The 23,433-nt window shown below is 43.5% G+C and overlaps 12 protein-coding genes across 12 annotated transcripts; 8 read left to right on the top strand and 4 right to left on the bottom strand.

Annotated features, from left to right (window-relative positions):
* Positions 1–158: 158 nt before the first annotated feature.
* VMA3 (H(+)-transporting V0 sector ATPase subunit c) lies at positions 159–1,102 on the top strand (the record flags this gene model as incomplete). The annotated part of the gene is made up of 2 exons (XM_020216429.1): positions 159–172; positions 634–1,102. The coding sequence occupies 2 exons, from the start codon at positions 159–161 to the stop codon at positions 1,100–1,102; spliced, it is 483 nt and encodes a 160-aa protein (XP_020070779.1).
* Positions 1,103–1,651: 549 nt separating this feature from the next.
* Positions 1,652–3,706, top strand: COG6 (Golgi transport complex subunit COG6; the record flags this gene model as incomplete). The annotated part of the gene is made up of 1 exon (XM_020212300.1): positions 1,652–3,706. A coding segment is annotated over one exon (2,055 nt), but the record flags the coding sequence as incomplete, so codon positions are not given.
* DPH1 (2-(3-amino-3-carboxypropyl)histidine synthase) lies at positions 3,354–5,097 on the bottom strand. Its single transcript, XM_020215056.1, has 2 exons — positions 4,974–5,097; positions 3,354–4,911 (listed from the first exon to the last, which is right to left on the bottom strand). The coding sequence occupies exons 1-2, from the start codon at positions 5,086–5,088 to the stop codon at positions 3,752–3,754; spliced, it is 1,275 nt and encodes a 424-aa protein (XP_020070777.1). The 5' UTR covers positions 5,089–5,097; the 3' UTR covers positions 3,354–3,751.
* A 147-nt stretch (positions 5,098–5,244) lies between these two features.
* Positions 5,245–6,711, top strand: SHQ1 (Hsp90 cochaperone SHQ1; the record flags this gene model as incomplete). Its single annotated transcript, XM_020216428.1, has 1 exon — positions 5,245–6,711. The coding sequence occupies one exon, from the start codon at positions 5,245–5,247 to the stop codon at positions 6,709–6,711; it is 1,467 nt and encodes a 488-aa protein (XP_020070776.1).
* Positions 6,712–6,752: 41 nt separating this feature from the next.
* On the bottom strand, positions 6,753–8,349 carry BOP3 (Bop3p). The gene is made up of 3 exons (XM_020217996.1): positions 8,207–8,349; positions 7,725–8,116; positions 6,753–7,664 (listed from the first exon to the last, which is right to left on the bottom strand). The coding sequence occupies exons 2-3, from the start codon at positions 7,992–7,994 to the stop codon at positions 6,795–6,797; spliced, it is 1,140 nt and encodes a 379-aa protein (XP_020070775.1). The 5' UTR covers positions 7,995–8,116; positions 8,207–8,349; the 3' UTR covers positions 6,753–6,794.
* Positions 8,350–9,635: 1,286 nt separating this feature from the next.
* LAP2 (bifunctional aminopeptidase/epoxide hydrolase) lies at positions 9,636–11,528 on the top strand (the record flags this gene model as incomplete). The annotated part of the gene is made up of 1 exon (XM_020216870.1): positions 9,636–11,528. The coding sequence occupies one exon, from the start codon at positions 9,636–9,638 to the stop codon at positions 11,526–11,528; it is 1,893 nt and encodes a 630-aa protein (XP_020070774.1).
* A 338-nt stretch (positions 11,529–11,866) lies between these two features.
* Positions 11,867–12,570, top strand: YIP3 (Yip3p; the record flags this gene model as incomplete). The annotated part of the gene is made up of 3 exons (XM_020216427.1): positions 11,867–11,896; positions 12,003–12,044; positions 12,109–12,570. 3 exons carry the CDS (start codon positions 11,867–11,869, stop codon positions 12,568–12,570), a joined length of 534 nt encoding a protein of 177 aa, XP_020070773.1.
* A 1,004-nt stretch (positions 12,571–13,574) lies between these two features.
* Positions 13,575–14,071, top strand: CYBJADRAFT_167741 (uncharacterized protein). The gene is made up of 2 exons (XM_020215055.1): positions 13,575–13,846; positions 13,911–14,071. The coding sequence occupies exons 1-2, from the start codon at positions 13,742–13,744 to the stop codon at positions 14,040–14,042; spliced, it is 237 nt and encodes a 78-aa protein (XP_020070772.1). The 5' UTR covers positions 13,575–13,741; the 3' UTR covers positions 14,043–14,071.
* Positions 14,072–14,197: 126 nt separating this feature from the next.
* On the top strand, positions 14,198–16,637 carry GEF1 (Gef1p). The gene has a single exon (XM_020215054.1). The coding sequence runs from the start codon at positions 14,243–14,245 to the stop codon at positions 16,538–16,540; it is 2,298 nt and encodes a 765-aa protein (XP_020070771.1). The 5' UTR covers positions 14,198–14,242; the 3' UTR covers positions 16,541–16,637.
* On the bottom strand, positions 16,298–20,049 carry URB2 (ribosome biogenesis protein URB2). The gene is made up of 2 exons (XM_020215053.1): positions 19,998–20,049; positions 16,298–19,935 (listed from the first exon to the last, which is right to left on the bottom strand). The coding sequence occupies exons 1-2, from the start codon at positions 20,004–20,006 to the stop codon at positions 16,609–16,611; spliced, it is 3,336 nt and encodes a 1,111-aa protein (XP_020070770.1). The 5' UTR covers positions 20,007–20,049; the 3' UTR covers positions 16,298–16,608.
* Positions 20,050–20,279: 230 nt separating this feature from the next.
* On the top strand, positions 20,280–22,559 carry NUP85 (Nup85p; the record flags this gene model as incomplete). The annotated part of the gene is made up of 1 exon (XM_020216426.1): positions 20,280–22,559. The coding sequence occupies one exon, from the start codon at positions 20,280–20,282 to the stop codon at positions 22,557–22,559; it is 2,280 nt and encodes a 759-aa protein (XP_020070769.1).
* Positions 22,417–23,390, bottom strand: CYBJADRAFT_167737 (uncharacterized protein). The gene is made up of 2 exons (XM_020215052.1): positions 23,338–23,390; positions 22,417–23,283 (listed from the first exon to the last, which is right to left on the bottom strand). Exons 1-2 carry the CDS (start codon positions 23,355–23,357, stop codon positions 22,602–22,604), a joined length of 702 nt encoding a protein of 233 aa, XP_020070768.1. The 5' UTR covers positions 23,358–23,390; the 3' UTR covers positions 22,417–22,601.
* Between the last annotated feature and the right edge of the window lie 43 nt (positions 23,391–23,433).

Genomic DNA, 23,433 nt, shown 5'->3' with positions numbered 1-23,433 from the left:
GATACTTACGCGGCCACAAGCGTAACTGTGAGAATGGCTGCTCCGGCTTTGAGAGAAATTTGGGAGATCGCCTATAAAAAAAACCCTCCCCAATTCGTTCCAAAGTTCAAAATTGGTATAGTTATAACAACACCAAGAACCTCAATTTCAATTAACAAATGTCTGATCTTTGGTAAGTCATTGTTCCTTGTCCCTCTGGAGATATAAGTGATGTTCTGTTTCCATACCAATTGATGAGTGGCCGTTGCGTGGACGGTAATTAGTTTATGGTGAGACGCTAGAGGGCAATTTTCACCTCTGTATAAGGGGGGAGGCAGAGGAGGAGCGTGGATACTTTGAAGGGGATCAATTCGATGAACAGAAATACAGACCCACATTGTGAGTGTGCTGTTTATCAACTGCACATTGTACACATCGACAATTAGATACAACTCCTGTCTTTACCGAATCCTTTCCTTCCTTCTCTTTCTGGCCCCCTTTTTCCCAATCTCATTGCTACTGGATTTCTTTGTCCACATGGAAGGTACCCAAACCATGTGGGCGTCTAAACACCACTGAGCAATATCTCCCATGACATCTCCTTCCCTAGTGCTCGAGCACAACATACTAACATTGCCACCTTCACCAATATAGTCCTGTTTACGCGCCATTCTTTGGATCCATAGGTTGTGCCTCCGCCATCGTGTTTACATGTTTCGGTGCTGCTTACGGTACCGCCAAGTCTGGTGTTGGTATCTGTGCCACCTCTGTCTTGAGACCAGACTTGCTTGTTAAGAACATTGTCCCAGTTATTATGGCCGGTATCATTGCCATTTACGGTCTTGTCGTTTCAGTGCTTGTCTCCGATTCCTTGAAGCAACAACAAGCTTTGTACACTGGTTTCATTCAATTGGGTGCTGGTCTCTCTGTTGGTTTGTCCGGTTTGGCTGCCGGCTTTGCCATTGGTATCGTTGGTGACGCCGGTGTCAGAGGTACTGCTCAACAGCCAAGATTGTTTGTCGGTATGATTTTGATTCTTATCTTTGCTGAAGTTTTGGGTTTGTACGGTTTGATTGTGGCCTTGTTGTTGAACTCTCGTGCTACCCAAGACGTTATCTGTTAACCAAAGACACACTAAACGTATAACTTAAGTAGTTGATAGAAAAAACGGCGGCAAGAGTAATAATAATCAATAAATAAAACCAAAGAAAAAAGAGGTAATCTTTACTAAAGGCAGTTTTTGTATGGTTCTTGTGTATGATCAAATCGTGTTGATGTTTTTCAACGGGACAGGTCAGCGAAAAAAGCCATGAAACGTAAACAAACCACAAAAACCTTTGATTATACGGCGGCTAATTTGTTGATCAAAACAATGGACTTCATTGACTTTACAACGTATCAAAGCGAGGAATCTGGTGCTGATACACCAACAAGGCTTCCAGAGCCTGCTCCACCGTTGGTCTTACCGTTGAATCAAAACTTGACGAGTAAGCTACAAGGGCTCTCGTTGTTGAAGAAGAAGTTGGACTTCTCAACCAGTCAGGACGACAAGGGTGAGTCCAACACCACTACACAGACCGCAGAGAAGTATGCAAAGATATCTGAATCGATATTCAACGATACCCATGACGACTTGTCTATCAATGGACGTGGGGGTGCTGCTGCTTATGCAACGTCGTCTTCAACAAAGGGAAACACCGATGCGGTGCTGAGCAAGAAATTGGCTGGGGTATTGAACTCGTATGGTCTGAACGAAGGTAAGATGAGAGAGAGCTTGGAGATCTTACAACAGAAGCAGGAGTTGGAGTTGAAGCTGCTGGTACAATCTGATGTATTCGGCGCGATGCAGAGAAGACGATTTAGAAGTGATATTGAAGGAGAGCTGCTGAAACAACATTCATCTGTGTTGAGAGAGTTCCAGCCTGTTGTGACCAGAGTGGAACAACTGGGTGAAAGAATCAATGAATTGAAAGAAACCAAGTCTAAGCTTACTGAATTCGATCACCTTGATCCAGAATTGTTGAGTAAGATCGACCAATTAACAAAGCAGAAGAATCTCATCATGTTGAAGAAATCAATATTGCTGAGTTTTAAGAATAACTTTACACTGACGCAGTACGAGGAACATGTCTTGACAAACGAAGACATATCACTCGTGTATTTTGAGGTCTTGCAGAAGTGTAACAAGATCAACAATAACTGTTCCATATTACTAACTCTTCAGAACCAGACATTGGGATTGAAGATTATGGAGAAGATGTCACGTATCTTAGATCTTGCATACCAGAGAATTGCTTTCTTCTTGACCAACAGGTTAGACCAATTCATGGGTGAAACATCACGAGGATCATCTACATCGGGCAATGAAGACATTAGATTGATGAAAATTGCATTGTTCTATTTGAACAACAACTTGAAATACTTTGACGAAGTTACAGGTAAGTTGATAGAGTCACGGTCCAAAGCCATTGTCGACGAATTCATATACCAATCTAGTAACTCCGATCCTTCGGATAATGCTAGACCTATTGTTCTGTCTGCACATGATCCAGTGAGATACATCGGTGATTTGCTGGCATTTGTCCATTCTGTTATTGTCAATGAGGTTGAGTTCGTCAGTACTTTGTTCAAGATCGGAGAGGATACAGACTCAAATTTCGAGAGAACCGAATTTGAACGTAACCTGATCCAACTGGAAAACTCACAAGATGTTAACAGATCGATCGATAGTACTATTGATCAGATTGTTGGTGCATTGAGTAGACCGTTAAAATCAAGATTAGAACAAATTATCCGAAGCGATAAGAATTTCGACGTCATTACCAAACTGTTCAACCTTTTGGATTTGTACAGAATGATGTTCCAAAAACAACTGACCAAAGATTCATCATGCTCAATTTTCGAAACTCTTGAAAGCGTAAAATTGTTATGCGTTGAACGTGTATTGAGTATCTTGAAGGAGAAAGTCTTAATTAACGAAAAACAACTAGAGGGGGATTCATGGCGCATAGATGATGATTCTCTATTAACACCTGATTGGATTAGAGACTTCTACAACTCTAGTCTATTAATATTCGACGAGGTTGGTAACTCGGAGGGACATCCGTTGAACATGGATGACGAAACTTACAAAGGTTTCCTCAATTTGCTCATAGATAAGCCAATTGAACTCATCCAGAAGCAGGCAAAGGCTAACTTCAAGAATGACAAGGTCAATTGGAAGATACTGGTCATCAACTCTTTGGATTATGTTGAGTCAAAGATCCTAACAATCCCTGCATTGTCAACTGAGTTTGATAAAATCTCTCATCTAGTTGGTACAGTGAAGGAGGAACTCATCCAACACCAGTACGAAACGCTGTTAAAGGATTCAGGGCTGGACATCCATCAACAGTTGATACAACTGATATTCCCTATTGAACAGATTGAGACAGATGAGGATTACTATATGTATTCGTCTTTGATCGAAAACAAATTGTTCAACAAGGACAAACTACAAGAGATTGAGACTAAACTGCACGAATTCTTGCCTAATGCTCTGATAGACATTCAACAGGCTTTGTTCAAGATCTCATCACCTTCCATTGCGAATGATATCATCACAGAGAGTTCATTGAAGTTTCTCAAGTTGTACAACGTTTATTACAAGATCCTGCACATATTGTACGAGGACGAAGAGATTCTTGAATGGAGTACATATGACGTTGCCACGCTACTGGGCGTTGAAAAGGCATACGAAGAACTAGAGCAGAAATAGAGAGTGTGCATTTATTCATTGAACGTTTGAGTGATCAGGTATTCTACCCCTACCGTAACCTTCCCTTCCGTAGTAATCCATTGGATAGTAGTTCTTATCCCATTTACGATCATTCTCCATCATGACCATCGCCTCGTATGGGGTTAACAACGGTTTGTTAAAGGCATAACCCCAATCGATGGATAGACGTGGACAAGCCACCTGTATGAAAGCGTCTATATCATCAAACATTGACAGCTTTTGAGGAAATATCTCTGAAAGGATAATCTTGACAACAATTTTACCTCTTTTGGTCAATTCCGTTTCCAAGTTGTTCAATGTGTTCAAATTGCCCTGTCTTCCCAACGATCCCAATATAAGACCGACTTTCTTTGCACCCTGTGCTGTTGATATGGCATCTTCACGGACCTTTACGAGTTGTTCTTGATCGTAGTACTCCCTTGTGAATTTCCTAGAGTATGGATCATACCTATAAGCAGGTATCTCTGGGTTGTGAATCATTGCACTTTCCAAGTGGAAGCGTCCATCACCAACGTATATCATCGCATCTATATCTTCTTTATCCAACCTCTGTGACGTACAGCCCAGTACCTCTCCCTTGGACAAGGGCATGATCTGCGGAGGAATGGTGTAGATAGGTTTGGTTTCATCGTTAGCCAGCTTATCACGGATGGCATGGATAGTTGGATTGAACTGGATGGTTCCAAACGTTGCGATGCGAGACCCCTTTTCGAAGTTTCTTTTGATGGTGTTAATCAGGTGCGATTCGTCAATGCTGATGGTGACAAAGATGTATAACACTTTGATGAGCGTGATATCAATAGGCACCAGACAAGAGTGCGCATAGTGAACTATGAAGTCACAGTCCAAAGATCTCGCTGTGAAGTCATCGATACAGCACGCTCCATAGGAGACATCACCCATGACTATGGTCTCACACTGGCAGAATTGCTCAAGGATATCAGCAATGATCAAAGAGTATATGAGTAGGCCTTCAGGCATCTGCAAAGCCACTCTCTTTGCGTTGCTCTTCTTGATGTTCCACACAGTCTTGTGGATTTCAAAGTTGTAGTTTGAAGGAAGCAGCTTGATGGCCTCATTCAGCTCACCATCTTCAAGTATCTCAGCCGGGATCTGCGTCATGGCCCTGCCCACATGGCTTCTTACTCTATTGGCTAGATATCAATGTTAGAAAGAGCCCTGGCAGACGATCAGCTCACGAGAAAACAAGACATACTCTTCACTAAGGATCCGTCAGCAGACGCTGTCACGGTACGACGACCAACAAATCGCTTTCTAGGCACCCTCTTTGCTTCTACCGAGCTCTCTGCTACCGACGTCATTTGATCCATGTGCTCCTTGTGATGGTGATGTAGTCTCGCTGAGGGAGATGAGCCCATCGCACGGAGAAATTTTTCATTTCCCTACCAGGGCTCATCGCGGCCCTTCTCTTCACCACAACGGAACAGAGAGACAGGCAGGCGACGTCAACGACAGTAGCCGCAACGATGCTGACACCACGGTTCACATGTCACCAGGACGATGAGTTCGTCTACATCGATATAAAAGTTTCTCATATCCGTTTCGACGCTGTTGGCGTGCAAATAGTTGTCGAGAACGAACTGTTTGTGTTCTCGCTGAGCCCCTACTACCTTCGTCTCCGGTTTCCCCATGCCCTGAACGATGATGAGGAGAGATCCAATGCCCAGTATGATAGTAAAGAGGAGTGTATCCACGTCAAGATCCCCAAGCTGAATCACGGCGAGTTCTTCCCGGATCTTGAGCTCAGTGCCAGGTTGCTTGCAAGAAGTGGTGAAGCTGTAGGCGAAGCGATGGACTCGAAGACATTGTTACAGGAGATTGGGGTCCAACCAAGCGAGGAGCTCATGAGAGAAGCCGGTAAGGTGATTGAGGAGACGAGAAGCTCGAACAGGCCTCTTATAGAGGAGGTTGGCGGCGGGAAGTCCGATTTGGAGAGAGCCGCCGCGGAAGGTGAGGAGTTCAACTGGGAGATCAACCAGGTTATCGAGGAGGACACTGGAGTCAAAGTGAGGTATGGATTCGATAACCAGTACGATTCCATAATCGGGGTTTCTCTCTCCAACGGTAACGATATCAACGAGCTGGACGACCCTGAACATACCGCCCCAAATGACAGGGTCAAGGAGCGGCTGTTGAAGGAGAACTTCAAGTTTGATCCAGAGTACTACGCTGCCGATTATATGACAACGAAGTATAGCGACGAGGATGAGTACTCTCCAGTGAAAGATCTGCTGAAGTGGAACAATCCACTGTGCCATGCTGAGTCCACTGGCTTTACGCCAGAGGAGAATGAAAAGATGCTCGATCTACCTAAGAAGTCCTACGTCATTACCAATCCCAAACCTCTGTACTATTCAATCCTGTCGTTGTTGTTTGCCTTTGCATACGAGCAACTTCAAACTGAAGGTGAATTCACCACTGAGTCGGCCTGGTCAATGGGTAAACTGACTCCACAGATCTCATTGTTAGATCAGCAGATTGTGCTACCGGATGCAAAGTGTAACATGATCAAGGCGATTATCATCACTGGTATAAGAAGAGCGTTGTCATACCCACTGCACAGAAGTTTTGAGCTTGCGATGAAAGCATGGAACGATGTTGCACTAATCTTAGCAAGGGGACAGGTAACGGTGATAAAAGCTCTCTTGAAGCTTAGAGAGTCGTTTAGATTCCACGACATTTATTATGTATACAACAAGATTCTCTTGGATGACCTGATCAACTGGTTAATCAAAGACTCACGGGATAACGATTTCGTGTTGAAGAGCCTGGGAAAGGAGCTGGGCAAGCAACTGACGTCTATAAGCAAAGGGGAGATCGTCTTTGAACAGTTGGACGAAGAAGGTGATGTTGATACTGAGTTGAACATCCAAGAAATAGAAGCCATCGCTGAAGAGATGTACAAGAATGGCCATAATGAACAGAATCAATAAGCAGAGGTACTATTATAATAGTCTATATCTTATTTTGGGTATTTGTCATATTGTACTATATGAAGGAACGAATGTAGGTGCACCTAGGCTGAGCTGAGGATATCATTGGCAAAGTTTGGCCCACTTGAAGGAGTTTTCGGTTTCTTCTCTGGCTCAACATTGAACCCCTTCTTGGGCTCCTCCGCAGAGTTCTTCTCTTCAATGCGTTTGGCCATTTCTTTAACGGTTGGTTTGGAACTTTGATGATTGATGGTGCTGTGATTAGTGGTCTTTTTATCAAATACAAAGTTGTCTGATCTTGCTCTAACGTGACGGATCTTTCTTCCAACTGGTGGCGCTGATTTCGGCTCATCCGTGCCTTCCTCCTCCTCTTCCTCCGTGGCTTCACCTTCCTCATCCACGTTTTCCTTTGAGGTGTCACTTGTACGTCTTCTCTTCCTTCCTGGGTTTTCATTGATGAACTGTATCGAGCTCATCGTACGCATCATCGACTGTTGTGGAGCAGCTGGTCTCGGCGCCGTGGGGCTACTGGTGACTGAGATCTGTGGTATTGGCGTCTTTGTCAGTTGAGGCCCAAAGGTGATTGGCGTTGATAATGTACGCTTGTGTATAGGCGAAGGCGGGAACCTTGACCTCTCTAGCTGTGCTACGGCAGCAGCACCAATCTTTGCAGGGGAATGGGGTCTTTGGAACTTCACAGGTGGTCCCAGGTGGGTTGCGTATTGTGTCTGTTGCTGTTGCTGCTGTTGTAGTTGCTGTTGCCGCTGAGGCACCATGTATATGTTGTGCTGCTGTTGTTGCTGTTGCTGTTGCTGTTGTAATGGCTGTGGGAACTGCTGATAAGCTTGTCCTTGTGGAGATTGTAGCTGTTGAATCTGCGGTGGCGGCTGATGTGCCAGTGGATGTGGACTTAGCTGGATATGCTGTTGATGAGCCTGGACTTGAGCACGGGCCTGGGCATGAGCCTGAGCCTGAGCATGAGCCTGAGCCTGAGCCTGAGCATTGGCCTGAGCCTGAGCCTGACGCTGCTGTTCCTGTTGAACCTCTGCGGGTGCCTCTCCGGAGAACACGGTGGGGATGAGGTTTGGTGGCATGTTAACGTGCAAACACTTGTTGAGAAGCTCAGTGGAGCGTCCCAGGATCTCCAGACGATAGTACTGCTGTTTGGTGATCTCCTTTTCCCTTTGCAACCGTATCAGTTCAATCAATGCCTTTTCAGATAGTGGGCATTCGGCACCGGGACTCAGGCCTATAACCTCAGCAAGCTTCTCATCCAGTTGCATCTTTCAAAACACACACACGTCTGCAAACAGCCTGCTTCCTCTTCTATAATCTGCTGGTGTATCAGAGCTCGCACAGGGAACGGAGGGCGCCTGTGATGGAACAAGTGGTGATCGAGACGTCTCTGAGTTCTGTCCCTTGGTGAAATAAGGGGAAAAGGTGTCAGTGTATCGCACAACTTTTCACTAGGTGTCTTTTTTTTATTATTATGTACTGTAAAGTAACTCAGGCTGCTTTGCAAAATGGATGAGCTGCTGAGAAGACCTTGTTAGCAGCAACTTGGGGTGAGAAACTGGAAAACTTGGAAGGAACAGGCAGAAGACGCAGACAAAGCTCAGCAGAAGAGGCAGGCAAAGCTGGGCCGAAGAGGCAAGGGGCAACGGGGCAGTATCGATTGGAAAAGAACACACACAGCTACGAAACAGAGATCCGGGAAGGGACGGTGGAATGCACGTATAGAGAAGCCAGACTTGACGTAGAGAGCTTGTCCAGAGGCAGAGGCCACCCACACACAGATATACAACACCCAAAAGGGGCAATGTCTTTCCGTTTTTATCCCAACTCGCATGGATAGGAATTCCTACAGCCGTTGATGGAGTATGTAACCCATCTTACGGTGTGTGCTAAAAGCGTAGGCCGGGTTGTGTGCTGATTGGCCAGATCTGGCTACGGTGCGCTTTCTTTCTTTTTTTAGCGCGTGTAGGTGTGCGAGGGAAGCCGTGGGTGAAGCCAGTGGGCCTGTCCAGCCAATTGGTGTGGATGGAAGCTGGGAAGCTGGGACGCTGGGGACGGACGCACACAGGCAGCCAGGGACTCGTAGCTGTCCAGCTGACGGGCCCATTTGAACGATGGTGAGAGGTGGTGGAGTTAGGCATTTCTCTATGGCCCAGCATTCGCACCTTTGTACCGGAGGGCCTGCAAAAAGAACGACAACCACAGCAACAGGACCGAATAAGAGAGTTAAGTTTGGAACCGGTGATAGAGGAAGCAGAGGCCTAGCACGGGCTCATAACCGATTACTGCTTTCGGCACATTACCCCCGATTGTGATGTCCACCGGACGTTCCACATAGCAAAGAATGTTACAATTGCCGCCCAAAAAGGCGTTCTTTTGTAGACTTTTGCGCCAAATGTGAAACCGTTGTCAGGGCACGAAAAGGCACAGCAAAATGACAGCGAAACTGATTTTGTGGCAGGAAAAGTGTCTGATATGGGCAATTCAAGCCTATAAATTCAAGCCTTTCGCACAGGGAAAATTTTACAAAGCATACAACGAACATTTCACAGGCTCCTTGGCTCGCTCGTATTGTCCACCATCTATTCCGGAAGGGACCAGACGTTCTCATCATGAGCCCAGTGTAGACGATCCACTCACTACGCGTCGTTCACGCTGTTGGAAGGAATGTGTCCTTACCACTTTTCCCGGGCACACACAAGGAGAGCGTTCATGCTCCCCTAAAGAAATCCACCTTTTCGGTGTCTCCTCGACTTTCTAAGAGGCACAAAATGGCACATTTTCATGAACCATTTTTGTCCATAGGACACACACTTTTGACCGTGGCCAGGCAGCGAATGCAGCTATTCAACAGAGTGCTATACCTGTGTAGAAGCCAATCAAGACATATACACTGCTCGACTAGACAAATGGCCCCAGCAATTGTGGAAAGACACAGACCAAAGACGCCTGGTGCAGAATTCGACTACACTACAAAGTCCAATTATAAGGATGTTCACGTCAACAACACTGTGCTGGACGTGGAGATCCTCTTCAACGAGAAGAAGATTGTTGGTAATGTGACTTATGACCTGACAAGTGTGAAGGAACTGTCGCAATTGACTCTGGACATGTCATACATCAAGGTTAACAGTGTGAAGGTTAACAAGGTTGCAGCAACTTTCTCTGTTGCTAAGAGGGAAGAACCATGGGGCACCCCAATCACTTTCGATACAAACATCCCCGTCGATTCTAAAGTCACAGTGTCCTTGGACTTTGAGACAACACAAGAGTCGACTGCGATTCAATGGTTGAAGACCGACCCAGCCACCAAGGAAGCATCAGACTACGTCTTTACACAGTTAGAACCTATCCATGCCCGTGCGCTGTTCCCATGTTTTGACACTCCATCTGTTAAGTCAACAGTGGATGCAACCATCAGATCGACAAAGCCTGTTGTGTTCTCTGGCCTACCACTGCATTCAGACCAGACTGGTGTGTATAGATTTGAACAGAAAATCCCTATTCCTTCATACCTATTTGCAATCGCATCTGGTAACATTGCTCACACGAAGGGAGGTCCACGTTCTACCATCTATGCGGAGCCTGATCGTCTTGAAGATTCGAAGAACGAATTCAAGGAGGACTTGGAGAAATTCATCGAAACTGCGGAAAAGATTGTCACTCCATACATCTGGACCACTTATGACATATTGATCAACCCTGCTTCGTTCCCATATGGTGGTATGGAGAATCCAAACATTACCTTCGTCACTCCTACCCTTATCTCCTACGATAAATCCCAGGTTGATGTTATTGCCCATGAATTGGCCCATTCATGGTCAGGTAACAACGTTACCAATGCTAATTGGCAACATTTTTGGTTGAATGAAGGGTGGACTGTCTACCTCGAGAGACGTATCGTTGGTGAGATCCATGGTGAAACGATGAGACAGTTCCACTTCATCATGGGCTGGAACGACTTGATCGAATCGGTGAATTCTTTGCCAAAGTTTGAGTATTCCAAACTCGTTCAGGATTTACGCAAGGGTGAAATCGACCCAGATGACGTTTTCAGCTCTGTCCCATACGAGAAGGGTTCGAATTTCATCTACCATCTGGAGACCCAGCTCGGTGGTGTTGAAGAGTTTGATCCATTTATCAAGTTTTACTTCACAGAGTTTTCCAAGCAGAGTATCGATACTTATCAATTTGTCGATTCTCTTTACAAATTCTATGGGAAGGACCCTTCAAAGATCGCCATCTTGGATAACATCGACTGGGAATTATGGTTGTACACACCAGGGTTGCCACCAAGGGCACCATTTGATACGACTTTAGTCGATCAAGTTGAAGAGCTCGTTAACGCATGGATCTCCAAGGCCACTGTGTTCACCACAGTGGATGAGTTCGCCGAATATTTCCAAGCTGGTGAGCTATCCAAGGTTTACCAAGGGCTATCGTCACCACAGAAGATCTTCTTCATCGACGAGCTATTGGAGAAGAGACCGAAACCAGCCTTCTGGAAGGAGCATTCAGTCGCATCCGATGCACTCATCTCCATCTACAAAGACCTCAACGAGTCCAGAAACACAGAGATCATCTTCCGCTGGTACAAGCTGAAGCTGCTAAGTGCTAAGACTCAATACTACCAGCCTTTAGCGGACTGGCTGGGAACCGTCGGCCGTATGAAATACGTCAGACCAAGCTATAAGCTGCTCAACACCGTGGACCATGAACTGGCAATCAAGACGTTCGAAAAGTACAGAGAAAGATACCATCCAATCGCAGCCAACATGATTCAGAAGGACTTGGGATTGTAACCAAGGGAACAAACAGCCATATATAGCTAACCAAGTATCACTACACAAGTTCTGGCCATTTGCCCGTTATCAACAGTAGAGCAAGATGTAAACAAAGGAGCTGGCGCGTGCCTGAAAGGGATCACAAACAAGCGATCCTCACCAACAACGAAAAAAGGGCGGTGTTGCTCGGCAACCCACACAGAAAGCGTAAAAGCCAAAAATAAAAGTGAGCTTTTTGACCGCGTGTACATAAACTTCATTTTTTCCACTCGGGATTTCTGTTGAACACAAAGCTGGAGCGCCGGTCAGAAGAAGCACAACAAACTGTTCACAGTGTTCTATATTTTGTTATCAAGATGAGTTTTTCCCAGTTATCCACAGCAAGCGTATGTGTTTTTGCTCGTTCTTTGTTCTCCCTGTGGTGGCATTTTTGTCGGCGGAGACTGGAGCGTATACATGGGTTCTAAGAACTAGTACTAACGTATTGTATAGTTCTCCCAATTCTCTGAGAGATTCAGTCTTGATAGACTAAGAGTAAGTGAAGTTGACATGTTGTGATTCATCCCCAGAGTGGAACAGAAACTAACACGCCATCAAGTCCGAAGCCGGGTCTCTTCAGAACAGATTTGCCAATGTTCGTCCACCACAAGAGTTCTTTGACGTGAAACGTATCTCTAAGCCACAAAACTTTGGGGACTTACAGTCCAGAGTCACGTATAACCTGGGCTACTTCTCAACGAACTACCTGTTGATTGTCTCCATGCTCTCTGTGTACTCTCTTTTGACTAATTTACTCTTGCTATTTGTCATTGTCTTTGTCATTGCAGGTGTTTATGGTATCGGAAAGTTAGGCGGCGCTGATTTGGAAATCGGTCCTTTGAGATTGACAAACTCCCAGCTTTATACCGGGTTGCTGGTTGTATCTGTTCCGTTAGGGTTCTTGGCCTCTCCAATCTCCACCATTCTCTGGTTAATTGGTGCTTCAAGCGTCACTGTCCTAACCCACGCTTCCTTCTTGGAGAAGCCAGTTGAAACCGCCTTCGAAGAGGAGACCGTTTAACCAGGATGATATACGCAAACTCACATATCTATAAACCATCACTCGTCATAAAAACATTTCTTCTCGACTTCCTCGTAAGCTATCTACACACCAAAGTTACATTAGACGGAGTGTATATTTGGGAAAAAAAGAGTGATTAAGAACCGTCATTATATAGCACAAAGCGTTGTAGTACTCCCATCACATTGGAGGACCTGGTGGACCATCAGGACCACAGCAGTCACCACAGCAGAGTTCGAATAGACAGAGACAACAGAGCATTTTCCAACATGTACCACAGCATGAACTCTCCTTTTGAGGAGGGGCCTGTTGGATATACACAGGTTGTTGTTGCTGCTGGTAATAGCCCTGTTGTGGTGGTCCCTGTTGGTAATAACCTTGTTGTTGTGGAGGACCTTGTTGATAGTAACCCTGTTGAGGGCCTTGTTGGTTATACTACGTACGTGTTAGTATCATCGTCATCGTCATCACCATCAACAACAACCGCTAAAATTAATAACAGCTGGAAAAATAATATGTGTACCGCAAGCTGCTGTGCATGTAGCAGGGTAAACGATGTGGATACAAAGACAAACTTACATATTGGCTCATTCAAGATAGAAAACTTGTTGTTGATAGTAACAAAGTGTGTAACAAAGAGACAAACTGCAACACAATAAAACGGTGAAGTATTTTTATCACACGCATTGAAAAGTAGTTTCAAGTTGGCTGTGTTCCATGTTCATCATGCACTCGCCGAACATTTCCCAGGAACAGATCCACTGGGTAACCACAGAAACACCGTTTCGAGAAACTAAAAGCGGGAAACGTTGAAAAACAACCAAGAGAAAAGAAACACGACACCCATACACCAAACACTGCCCCTACCAATGAAACTGATTATATAATCCAAGATGGTACGGGCCGCATATAGAGGGCAATCACTGTAGCAACGGTACAGCTATGACGACACATGGCAACTACCACACATGAACTCCAAATTTGATAAGTCCCGTAGCAAGTAGCAAGCTTCAAAACCGTTGAGAGGAGGATGAAGTGGCCAGAGACAACGCTTTAAATCTCCCCATTGGCTTCACACAACCTCTTATCCTTTGCCAATACAACATCCAAGAGAAAAGCTTGTTTCTCAGTATAAACCTACGCGGACAGAGCAAAACACACACACACCACGATGGCATTCGATATACCTGAACAACCTCAGAACCCGGGTCCCTTTGCGGAGCAGCACGGTTATAACGACATCAAAGTGAAGACCTATGATTACGACGGTCAATGTGTGAGTATACCCCTTGTATATATACAGAAGACAGAGGCGAGCTGCTAACTAACCGTCCAATCAGAAAGCCATTAATCCTGCAAAGAACCGTGATCCCTCGAGCTTTGAGAAGTTCACCAACAACGAGAACACCAAGAAGGCTGGGAACTTTGTGCTTGGCCAATTGAAGAACTTTATCCTTAGACAGTGCTCTTGAAGGACAACGGCACTGCTCCTGTTGAAACTAATATAAAGCTGAATGTACTGTATCGCACCTTGTCTTTGAAATCTGTAGTGATCAAAGTGTATAGAGCCGATGTGCCATTTTCCCCTTTTCGAGAAGTAGGTGAAATTTCACACACTCATCATCCACGCAACACGGGACAGAACTGGAAGAACACGGCACGCTCAAACAGGATGGTTGTCAAGGACATCGATCTGTTAGCCAATAGGACACAGTGGGACTCTGATGTTGCCGCGCTGGGTCGATTTGAAGATTTCCAGACAACTGATTGGCTACACGACAATCTGCTATACCACAAGAGAAGGTCTAAAACATCACCATCATCAACAGTGACATCTTCCATTCCAGACTCGTCGAGGATATGGTCAATCTATGAGTCAATACAGACGTATGTGATATTGACGATAGTTGGTATATGTATCGGCACCACTGCCGCGGTGCTCAACGTCATGACTGAGTACTTGTCCAACATTAGAACCGGCTACTGTACGACGGCTCTTTACCTCAACAGGAATTTTTGTACTTGGGGCGAGCTAGACGAACACCAGGCTACAACATGGGTTGAGTATTCGAGGTTTGGGGTGCTAAACTATGCCATGTTCATAACAATCTCGCTAGTACTGGCGCTGACATCAAGCAAACTGGTAATGCACTACGCTCCTCTGGCGGCAGGGTCTGGAATCTCTGAGATCAAATGTATAGCATCAGGGTTCACGCTGAAGAAGTTTCTCAGCTTTGCGACATACTCGCTGAAGAGTATCGGATTGCCTTTGGCGATAGCTTCAGGTTTAAGCGTTGGTAAAGAGGGCCCAAGTGTTCACTATGCGGTTTGCATAGGAAGTGTCATATCAAAACTGTTTGCAAGGAAAGTTTTGAAGACACACCAGAAGAACGTCTGGTTTAGAAACATCTTGGTTGCAGCCAGTGGTGCTGGTGTGGCCGTGGCCTTTGGATCACCAATGGGCGGTGTGTTGTTCAGTGTTGAAGAGATCTCAAATATGTTCAAGCTTTCAACAATGTGGGAGAGTTATTACTGCTCTCTGATTGCAGTGGCAACGTTGCAATTCTTTGATCCATTCCGTACAGGACAGGTTGTGTTGTTTGAGGTCATATTTGATCAGGATTGGCACTTCTTTGAAATACCAATCTACATCATCCTGGGGATATTTGGAGGGATCTACGGTATTGTTGTTGCAAAGTTCAATATCAAGGCCGTGAGCTTTAGAAAGAAGTATCTGGGGCAAAGATATCTGAAGGAGGTTGCAGTTCTGGCCATTATAACCGCATCAATCAGTTATTTCAACGATTTCCTAAGAATGGATATGACAGAATCGATGCAATTTCTGTTTCAAGAATGCGACGAACATCCTCACCATAACATTTGCAACTTAGAATCCAAACCGGAAGCTGCAAAGGCCATTTTCAGTCTCCTCTGGGCCACTGTACTGAGAATGATCTTCACCGTGTTCACCTATGGCTGTAAAGTCCCTGCAGGAATCTTTGTGCCTTCAATGGCTACTGGTGCGACGTTTGGTAGAGCATTGGGTATAATATTCCAATTATGGAGACAGAATAACCCAGAGTCTAGTTATTTTACTTCGGGATGCTTGGTGGATAACAAGCAGTGTATCACACCTGGTGTATATGCCTTCTTAGGTGGAGGTGCCTGTCTTAGTGGAATAACCCACTTGACGGTGTGTGTTGTGGTTATCATGTTCGAGCTGACCGGCGCTCTTAAGTACATCATTCCTACAATGATCACTGTTGCTACTACGAAGATTATAAACGATAAATGGGGCAAAGGTGGTATTGCAGACCAAATGATTGTGTTTAACGGCTTGCCCTTCATCGACCCTCATGAGGAGCATAACTTTTTTGGCCATCCTGTTAGTGATGCCATGACAATAAAGGTTGTGTCGTTGCCACTACAAGGTGTGACTTATGGGCAGCTGATGGCTATCCTAAAAGAAACAGACTTCCAACATTTTCCAATCATTCAAAGTGCATCGAAGCCATTGATAAAAGGATATATCAGAAGGGAAGATCTCATAAACGTCATTGAAAGGTTTGCTGGTGATCCACTCACCGACACTCCATGTATCTTTGACAATGACAGCTTAAGTGAAGACGACATACTCAACTTCACAGAAGCTGTTAATACAGCACCATTGACAGTTAACGTTTACGTCCCAACAGAGCATGTCTTGGATATCTTCCACAAGTTGGGACCGGGATGCTTACTTGTGGAGTCTGATGGACTATTACAAGGCTTGATAACAAGAAAGGATGTGTTGAAATACGAATATGTATTACACCACATTGATCATGACGAGTCTATTCGGATAAGAGAACAGACGTTCAAATACCAGGAACAAGCTTGGGAATTCATTTCAAGGATTGAGAATTCACTAATGGACAAAGTCTACATGGTACGGAACAGATTGTTTAAAAGGAGATATAGTAGAATTTGACCATAGATAAAAAGGACACATCGCTTTGTTGACATTATGTACATATATATATATATAAAACCAAGGTATTAGTCAGCTTGCCATTTACCCACCTTTTTATATTCCTCATACAGAGTCTTGTAGTACGATCTGCCCGAGTAATCCAGAGATGTACTTACCAACAACAGTTCATCATTAGAAACAAGATCAAAAATTCCAAAAATACCAGGGAGAAGAGCTTCTCTAACACTGGCCTCGAAGGTGAATTTCAATGATAGGTTGATATACGTCAACAACAAGATATAGATGTGTTTTCTAACAGATTTTTTAATGTCCAAAGTAGAGGTCAATGAATCATCGGAAGAGGATTTTGACTGTGTTGGTTCACACAAGTTTGACAAGAGTCTTTGATAACTTTCAGCTGCTGTGACTGATGATTGGAGCACACTTGGTGAAGATCTTCTGGTCAAAGACTTTAGCAAGGAGTTGAACAATGAAATGACAATGTGATGACGATTTGTGAGTCTATGTCTATGGAAAAGTAGAATGTTTGATGCACACAGAGTAATCAAAGTAAAGCAGTCTTCAGACTTGCTGCTCGATAGATCCAAATGATCAACAGCACGGGATAGAAATACAAAGACAAGTTCCACAGCATATTGAGAAAAGACCCATGATTTTTCAACAAGCAGACTCTTCAATGATATGAGTATTCCCTCTAAAGAACCAGATGCGATATTAGTAATATTTGATGCAAATGAAGACAGAGACTTGACAAACAGTTCTTGACTTTTGTTGTTAGAGCGTTGAAGGAAGCCCCAGTGACAAGTGACGACTTCGATGACATAGTCTGTAGCCTTCGAATTGATTGCATTTTCCAAGGAGTTGTTAAAAGAATCAGCATCCAAAGATTTGAGTAGATATGCAAGACCACCAATCATATCGTCTCTTTGTATACCCTGTTCTCTTAATATGATGTATAAGGATTCAAAAAACTCGAAGGAAGATCCAAGTTTTCTATATTTCACTAGAACAAGGAACAAGTTTCTCTTAGCCTCAACGTGGTTAGATGCTTGAATTGATTCTCCAAAAGATAACAACAAGGTGTATAATTTATCAAAATTGGAAGCATCGACATCCAATTTGTAGAGGGCTTGCAAAATCCAGGATATATCATGAGTTTCGTCAAATGATGTCTCTTTCAACTGACATGTCAAGATGTCTTTAGAACATTCGATAAATTGCGATTGGAGATGACTCAAGTCCAATTGATCGGGGGCATTGGATAGCATCACGAAGGCAATGTGCATAATGGATGATACATCCTTGACATTGGTTAATCTTTCAGAAACATAGTTCATCAGAGTTTTCATAAATGTCAAGTTTTCATCGTCCTTCAGATTTGCATAACGTTGTTTCCAGATGGTATTGAAGAACGATGAGTCTGGAAACGTTTGCACCATCTTATCAATCAAGGACACATCTGATTCAATATCCGATTTAAAAGTTGGCGTTTGTAGTATATGTAAGATTGGAACCAGATGTTCCTCTTGTTTCGAAGACAGACACTTTCTAGAAAGTGCATTCAGCAACGGAATTTTGGTTGATTTTGGATAACATTGGATAGGAATTTGTTCCAATACAATCGAATCAAAGGAGGTGAGTTCCTTGCTAGACTGAATCCTTTTCGTGATCTTGGACACAATGGTTTCGATAATAGTCAAACATTCATAGATCTGGGGGTTTCTCAAGGCGATAAGTGTCAATTCTTGCTTCGAAAGCAGTTCATCAACCAATTGACCCATTTGTTCCGTTTCTAAAATCTCATTAATTAAGACAGACCAACGTTCGAACGTCATCTCTAAGATATTAGATGATGGGTTAGACTTGACAAATTTGACAAAAAGCGACGCTAACTGTTCAGTATTGAAATCTGTCAATTCCCTTATCCTAAACAGTGTATGAAACTGATACTCTGATGATACTTTCAGTTTACCATTAGCAATCTTCTTCAACTCCATCATTGGAACAATATCTTCAAAGAGACAAAGCAGATAATACTTGACTTCCCATGCATAATCTATTTCGATATCGAATACATGTTTGAGGATCTCCCTAGCATCGTTCAGTACGATCTTATCCTTAACACTAAACAAGCCCTGTGTTAACGTTGCAAGGGATATGAACTTTGAATCAGAATCCATGTTCAAGAGTGTGGTGATGATTGATTTCAATTGGGTTGAAGATAATGACAGAACACTCCTGGAGACCACGTCACGGAATTCATTACTGCTCCAAATAGATTTGGCAGTTAACAGTGATGTCCATATCTTGAAGAATGATTCGAGGTCTCTAGCTCTGATGTAGGCATTGACAATTTCCGTTCCAACAGAGAGGTAGTCTTCATCACAATACTTGTTTGAACTGTTATCAAGTAGTTTCATTATTCTTTCAGCTTGTTGAGTGACAATTTCAATATCGAGCTTGAACACTGCCTTGACCAAATCCCAGTTCTGTTCACTATTGGCCAATTCTCTTTCAAAGATGTTGAGCAGGAAATCATGAGAAAGTGTCCTCTTTGTATTCAAGATGCATTCAAGTAAGTTCCCTGATAACGTTGGATATTGTTGTACAATCTTGGTAAATATCTTTTGCATCTTTTCAGTGTCATTTTTAGAGAGACAGTCAACAACAAGCGTATACATCTGAGCCATACCATTTGGTGAAACCTCTTGCTTCAGTAACAGATCAATGTTTTGCTCCAAATGATCCAAGTTTTGATTTGACAGTATTATTCTTTTCAAGAGTGGAACCAACGGAGATGAACTTTCCTTCGAGTGGATGAAGTCCAATATAATGGGTAAAGCGTTGATGACAAACAAGTTGATGAACTTCTCTGAATACTTTTCGACACTGACAGCACTCTTGAAGAACAAAACAACCTCTTTAATGCTCTGTTCATAGTTAACACCCTCAACTTTATCCAACAAGGTCAAGTAGTTACCCAGTATTTGTACTGCATGATCCTGAGAATTGAATAAAGAGGATTCCGAGCGGACCAAGTATAGAGTCTCAGTGACAGTTTCACAAGATTCAGCAGATGGCACGATTCCAGCTACGCCAGTAGAGAACACCTCACCAAATCTCAGTCTTTGGAAAGTCCGATTTCTGAATTTTGATTCAGTGTTGAGCATCCTCCAAGTCTTATTGAACAGTGTCCACACAGAGCCTTCACACCTGAACGCTGTCTTACCGTTTAAGCGATCAACGAGCAGCTCAAATACGAATTTGACAGCATTAGGCAGATACACGGCCAATTCGTCGTCAAGCAGTTGGTTTGATACCTTGACGATCTCTTCCACAGTGGTTGTCTTAGATCTCAAATACTTCGTCACACCTTCTGCGGTGGTGAGGGACTACAGGGACAATTAGTAACGAGCAATAGAAAGCAGTAAAACCAAACAACAGACAAACATACAAGCGACATCTCGGACCACCAAATCAACGAGTAAACAACAGAGCGAAGAACACAGAAAGCTACAAACTCCCCAGCTCGAGTATTAATTCGATGCGATGAGATGAGCCGAAAAGTTTTTGTATGTGCGTCCGGAATTCATCAGTTCCGACCAATTTTTTTTTTACTCCTCGATGTTTTTCGCTTCTTTCAACAACTTTTTTGTTTACATTTTCCATTTGTTTGTCCTTTGCTTTGTTTACGTCCAACGAATTGGAAAGAGAACACGGCGGCTGAGCTTTGGCGATGGCGATGCTGGATGAGAATGAACAGCCTTTGAAGCTGATGGACGAGTCGTTCGGCTTTGTCGAAGGGATCGATGAAGACGGTGCTGGCGGTGGTGATGAACAGGAGGTTGATCCGGTGTCGAAGGTGTTGCTTACTCGGTTTGAAGAAGCTCCAATCCCGCCCGAGGGAGTTGACAATTGGACGAAGAGTTCACGTATCCTGAAGTTCAGACTGAATCCTAATGGCGTCGATGGTGTAGGGTTCATCTCGCAGAACCCTCATAGTGATAAGAGAATCAAAGTGTATCCTCAGGAGACTAAGATCTACACCACGAAGGTGCCAACTTTTGACGATGCAGATGCTTACGTTGAGTATGTGTCTAATCTGTACAGTATCTATGATGCTCTTGGGGAGGAGAAGTACTATTCTGTGCCTACGGCGGGCGTGATCAACAGAGAGGCCCAGAGGAATCAGATTAATGTGTTAACAAAGGCCATGTCGTTGACTATCGAAGAATTACAGTCATATATTGACAAGAAGAGTACAAATGCCAATTCCGAGATTGAGGTGTTTGAATTGGAGGAAATATTAGCCGTATTGAACTGTTTGAGGGCATTGTATTTCACCCCAGACAATGAAATCCCTCGAGCACTGGCACAATGGATCAACATGGCTGATCCACAACCTGATGCGGAGCTTGCCAATGGCATAATGAAGTCAGAAATCCCATATAAACATCCTCTATTTTGGGCTTTTATAACTCAACTTACTCTTCGAGGGCTATACGAAACGGCTTCTGATGCATTTAAACAATCAAAATTTGAAGAATTACACGATGACGATGAAGAGCTGTACAACTTAATTGTGGACTGTTTGCATTTGCTCGAATCATATCCCGAAAATTCACCACAGGAGATCTTTAAAACTTGGAAATCCACTGCAGCAAAGGCGTTATCTAACGCATCACTAAGGAATACAGACAATCCAATGTTGTTAAATAACATTAGAAAATTGCTTCAGATCTTAGCTGGAGATCAAACTGCAATCGTGGAGCAATCGACATCCTGGTACGAGGCGCTTGTTGGATTGGTTTATTACCATATACCTTCTTCTGAACTCTTGACTGATTATTTCAACTCGGCAGTCTCAAGTCATAAACCTGACCAAACTTCGATTTGGGAATTGGCATGTGTTGATATCTTTGAAGAATCTTTCTTACAAGCATTACGTGCAATTAGTTCTTTCAGCACAGCCACTTCAGCTTATGTGTCCGCATTATGTGAAGCTAGAGGGCTTCTAAAAGGATACTCATTTGATGATGATTTCAAAGTGAGTTCAAGTCTTCTGATCTCACAAGATCTTTTTTCAACAACGAACCCTTCAGAGTTTTTAATCCACACTCATGCTTTGGATTGTTTAACCATCCATGAATTAGCTCCAGTGGGTATTGGCCTTTTGGCTTCTTCACGCAATCCAACTGCACGTTCAGTGATTGCGGAATACTTACCGAGATACGAATTCCAGAACAACGATGACATTGAATGGGCGCTAACTGTATGTGCAAGTCTTAAATTACCCTACATTGCACATGTGATTTACCGTACCGCAGCTCAAAGGTCTTTAGCTGAAGGTTTACTACTCGAAGCGTTGAAACTGTTTGCACGTGCTGGTGAGATTGAATATGTTAAGCACCATTGTTGGCTAATTTTTGAGAATTCTCTTATGCGTGGGGAACCTATTCAGGATGTGATTATTAATGCCACTGTGGATGATTCCATCTCAATAGAAGGTGTTGACAGGGAATCATTGGAATTGACACCGCTCTTGAGACAAACTTTAGCACCTTATGCGATCTTGTACAGATTTTGGAACTTGAAGAAAGAAGGTTCATTAAGATTGGCGTTGAAGAAGTTAATTTCACTCTTGAAATTCCCATACCTTCCACCAAGACTATTTGGACTAGTTCTCTCGCAATTATTACCGTTTGTTATTCTGTTGGTTCCACCAAAAGTTTTATTGAAGGAAGATTTACTCACAGTGGTGAAAATCTTGGATAAGTACGAAGAAGATATCTTTAACAAAAAGGATAAGAAAAGCATCGTTCTAACACAAGAATGTGATGAACTCTACCGTGCAAGTATTTCGCAAGAGTTTGAAAATGACTCCACATATTGGACCAAGTATTTGGATGATGCTAATGTCAAACCTCCACATGATTTACAAACATTGTTAAAAGTTGTTAGAAGGAACGTCGCAGTCGAGATTGGACGTGCATACTTGGAGGACAGTTATAACTAGATCCACATACAATGGTTAATTGTTCATGATCGTTTTTTGGTATTACTCAGTTCTATACTTTGGCTTTGTAGGTTGTTGTGGTTTTTGTTGAGCGTTACCCTGTTTCTTCTTATGTTTCTTACCACCTCTTTTATGGTTCATTTTCTTCATCAATTTTCTATGTGCTTCTTCATCGAGCTTCTTTTGGTAATCTTTACGTTTCTTTATTCCCTTCTTAGACTCCAGTCTTGCAAGTCTGGCCTTCTTGCCAGGTCTTGTCTTCTTCGCTTTCAAAGAGTCTAGATCTCTCTCCACACGTGAGTTGAACTTCACCAAGTCTATCACTTTATCGAACGGGTTATTTACTCTAATCATCGATAACGGTACGAGCTGTTCCCACGTGATTGCAGCTTCTGTGAACTCCTTTCTCTGTTTTGCTGTGTAATGTGCCACATAGTAAGACATCGGGCGTTCTTGTTTAATGCGAACTGGCGATGGTGACCTTAGTGAGACTTTAACTAATGAGGACTCCAAAGTGCGGCCTCTCTCTTCAACTGTTTTTGAAGTATCATTCGAGTTATCCGACCCAAAAGAGAACAGTGGGAAGTCAAATTCCTCCTGCATCGGCTCATCCTGAGCTTCTTCCTCCACTTTCGTCTCTACGAATTCAAAGTCAATCTTCGGAAGCACAACCTCATCTGTATCTGAAACCTCAGAGTCCTCATACAAATCTTTTCTGGAGATCCTGTAGACGCTGAACGTTAGCAATGGAAAGAAATTGACGACTTAAGACACTTACACAGTACCACTGGAACTCATACTTTGACCACTCTTTTGCAACACACGTCGCTGCTCTTCCCTTTTGGAGTAGAACGCCATGTTCATTGTGAAAGTT

Source organism: Cyberlindnera jadinii, assembly GCF_001661405.1.
Source record: "Cyberlindnera jadinii NRRL Y-1542 unplaced genomic scaffold CYBJAscaffold_6, whole genome shotgun sequence".
NCBI lineage: Eukaryota > Fungi > Ascomycota > Saccharomycetes > Phaffomycetales > Wickerhamomycetaceae > Williopsis > Williopsis jadinii.
The sequence above is the reverse complement of the archived record's forward strand: the minus strand, read 5'-3'. Positions and strand labels throughout refer to the sequence as shown.

Excerpts from the sequence above, each read along its gene's own strand:
- CYBJADRAFT_167741 (XM_020215055.1), top strand. The coding sequence starts at position 13,742 with ATGGCATTCGATATACCTGAACAACCTCAGAACCCGGGTCCCTTTGCG. Across the intron at positions 13,847-13,910 it reads ATGATTACGACGGTCAATGT|AAAGCCATTAATCCTGCAAA; the intron begins GTGAGTATACCC and ends CCGTCCAATCAG.
- GEF1 (XM_020215054.1), top strand. The coding sequence starts at position 14,243 with ATGGTTGTCAAGGACATCGATCTGTTAGCCAATAGGACACAGTGGGAC.
- CYBJADRAFT_167737 (XM_020215052.1), bottom strand. The coding sequence starts at position 23,357 with ATGAGTTCCAGTGGTACTGT. Across the intron at positions 23,284-23,337 it reads ATGAGTTCCAGTGGTACTGT|GATCTCCAGAAAAGATTTGT; the intron begins GTAAGTGTCTTA and ends CAGCGTCTACAG.
- BOP3 (XM_020217996.1), bottom strand. The coding sequence starts at position 7,994 with ATGCAACTGGATGAGAAGCTTGCTGAGGTTATAGGCCTGAGTCCCGGT. Across the intron at positions 7,665-7,724 it reads AACAGCAGCGTCAGGCTCAG|GCCCGTGCTCAAGTCCAGGC; the intron begins GCTCAGGCCAAT and ends GCTCATGCCCAG.
- DPH1 (XM_020215056.1), bottom strand. The coding sequence starts at position 5,088 with ATGGATCAAATGACGTCGGTAGCAGAGAGCTCGGTAGAAGCAAAGAGG. Across the intron at positions 4,912-4,973 it reads TGACGGATCCTTAGTGAAGA|CCAATAGAGTAAGAAGCCAT; the intron begins GTATGTCTTGTT and ends ATTGATATCTAG.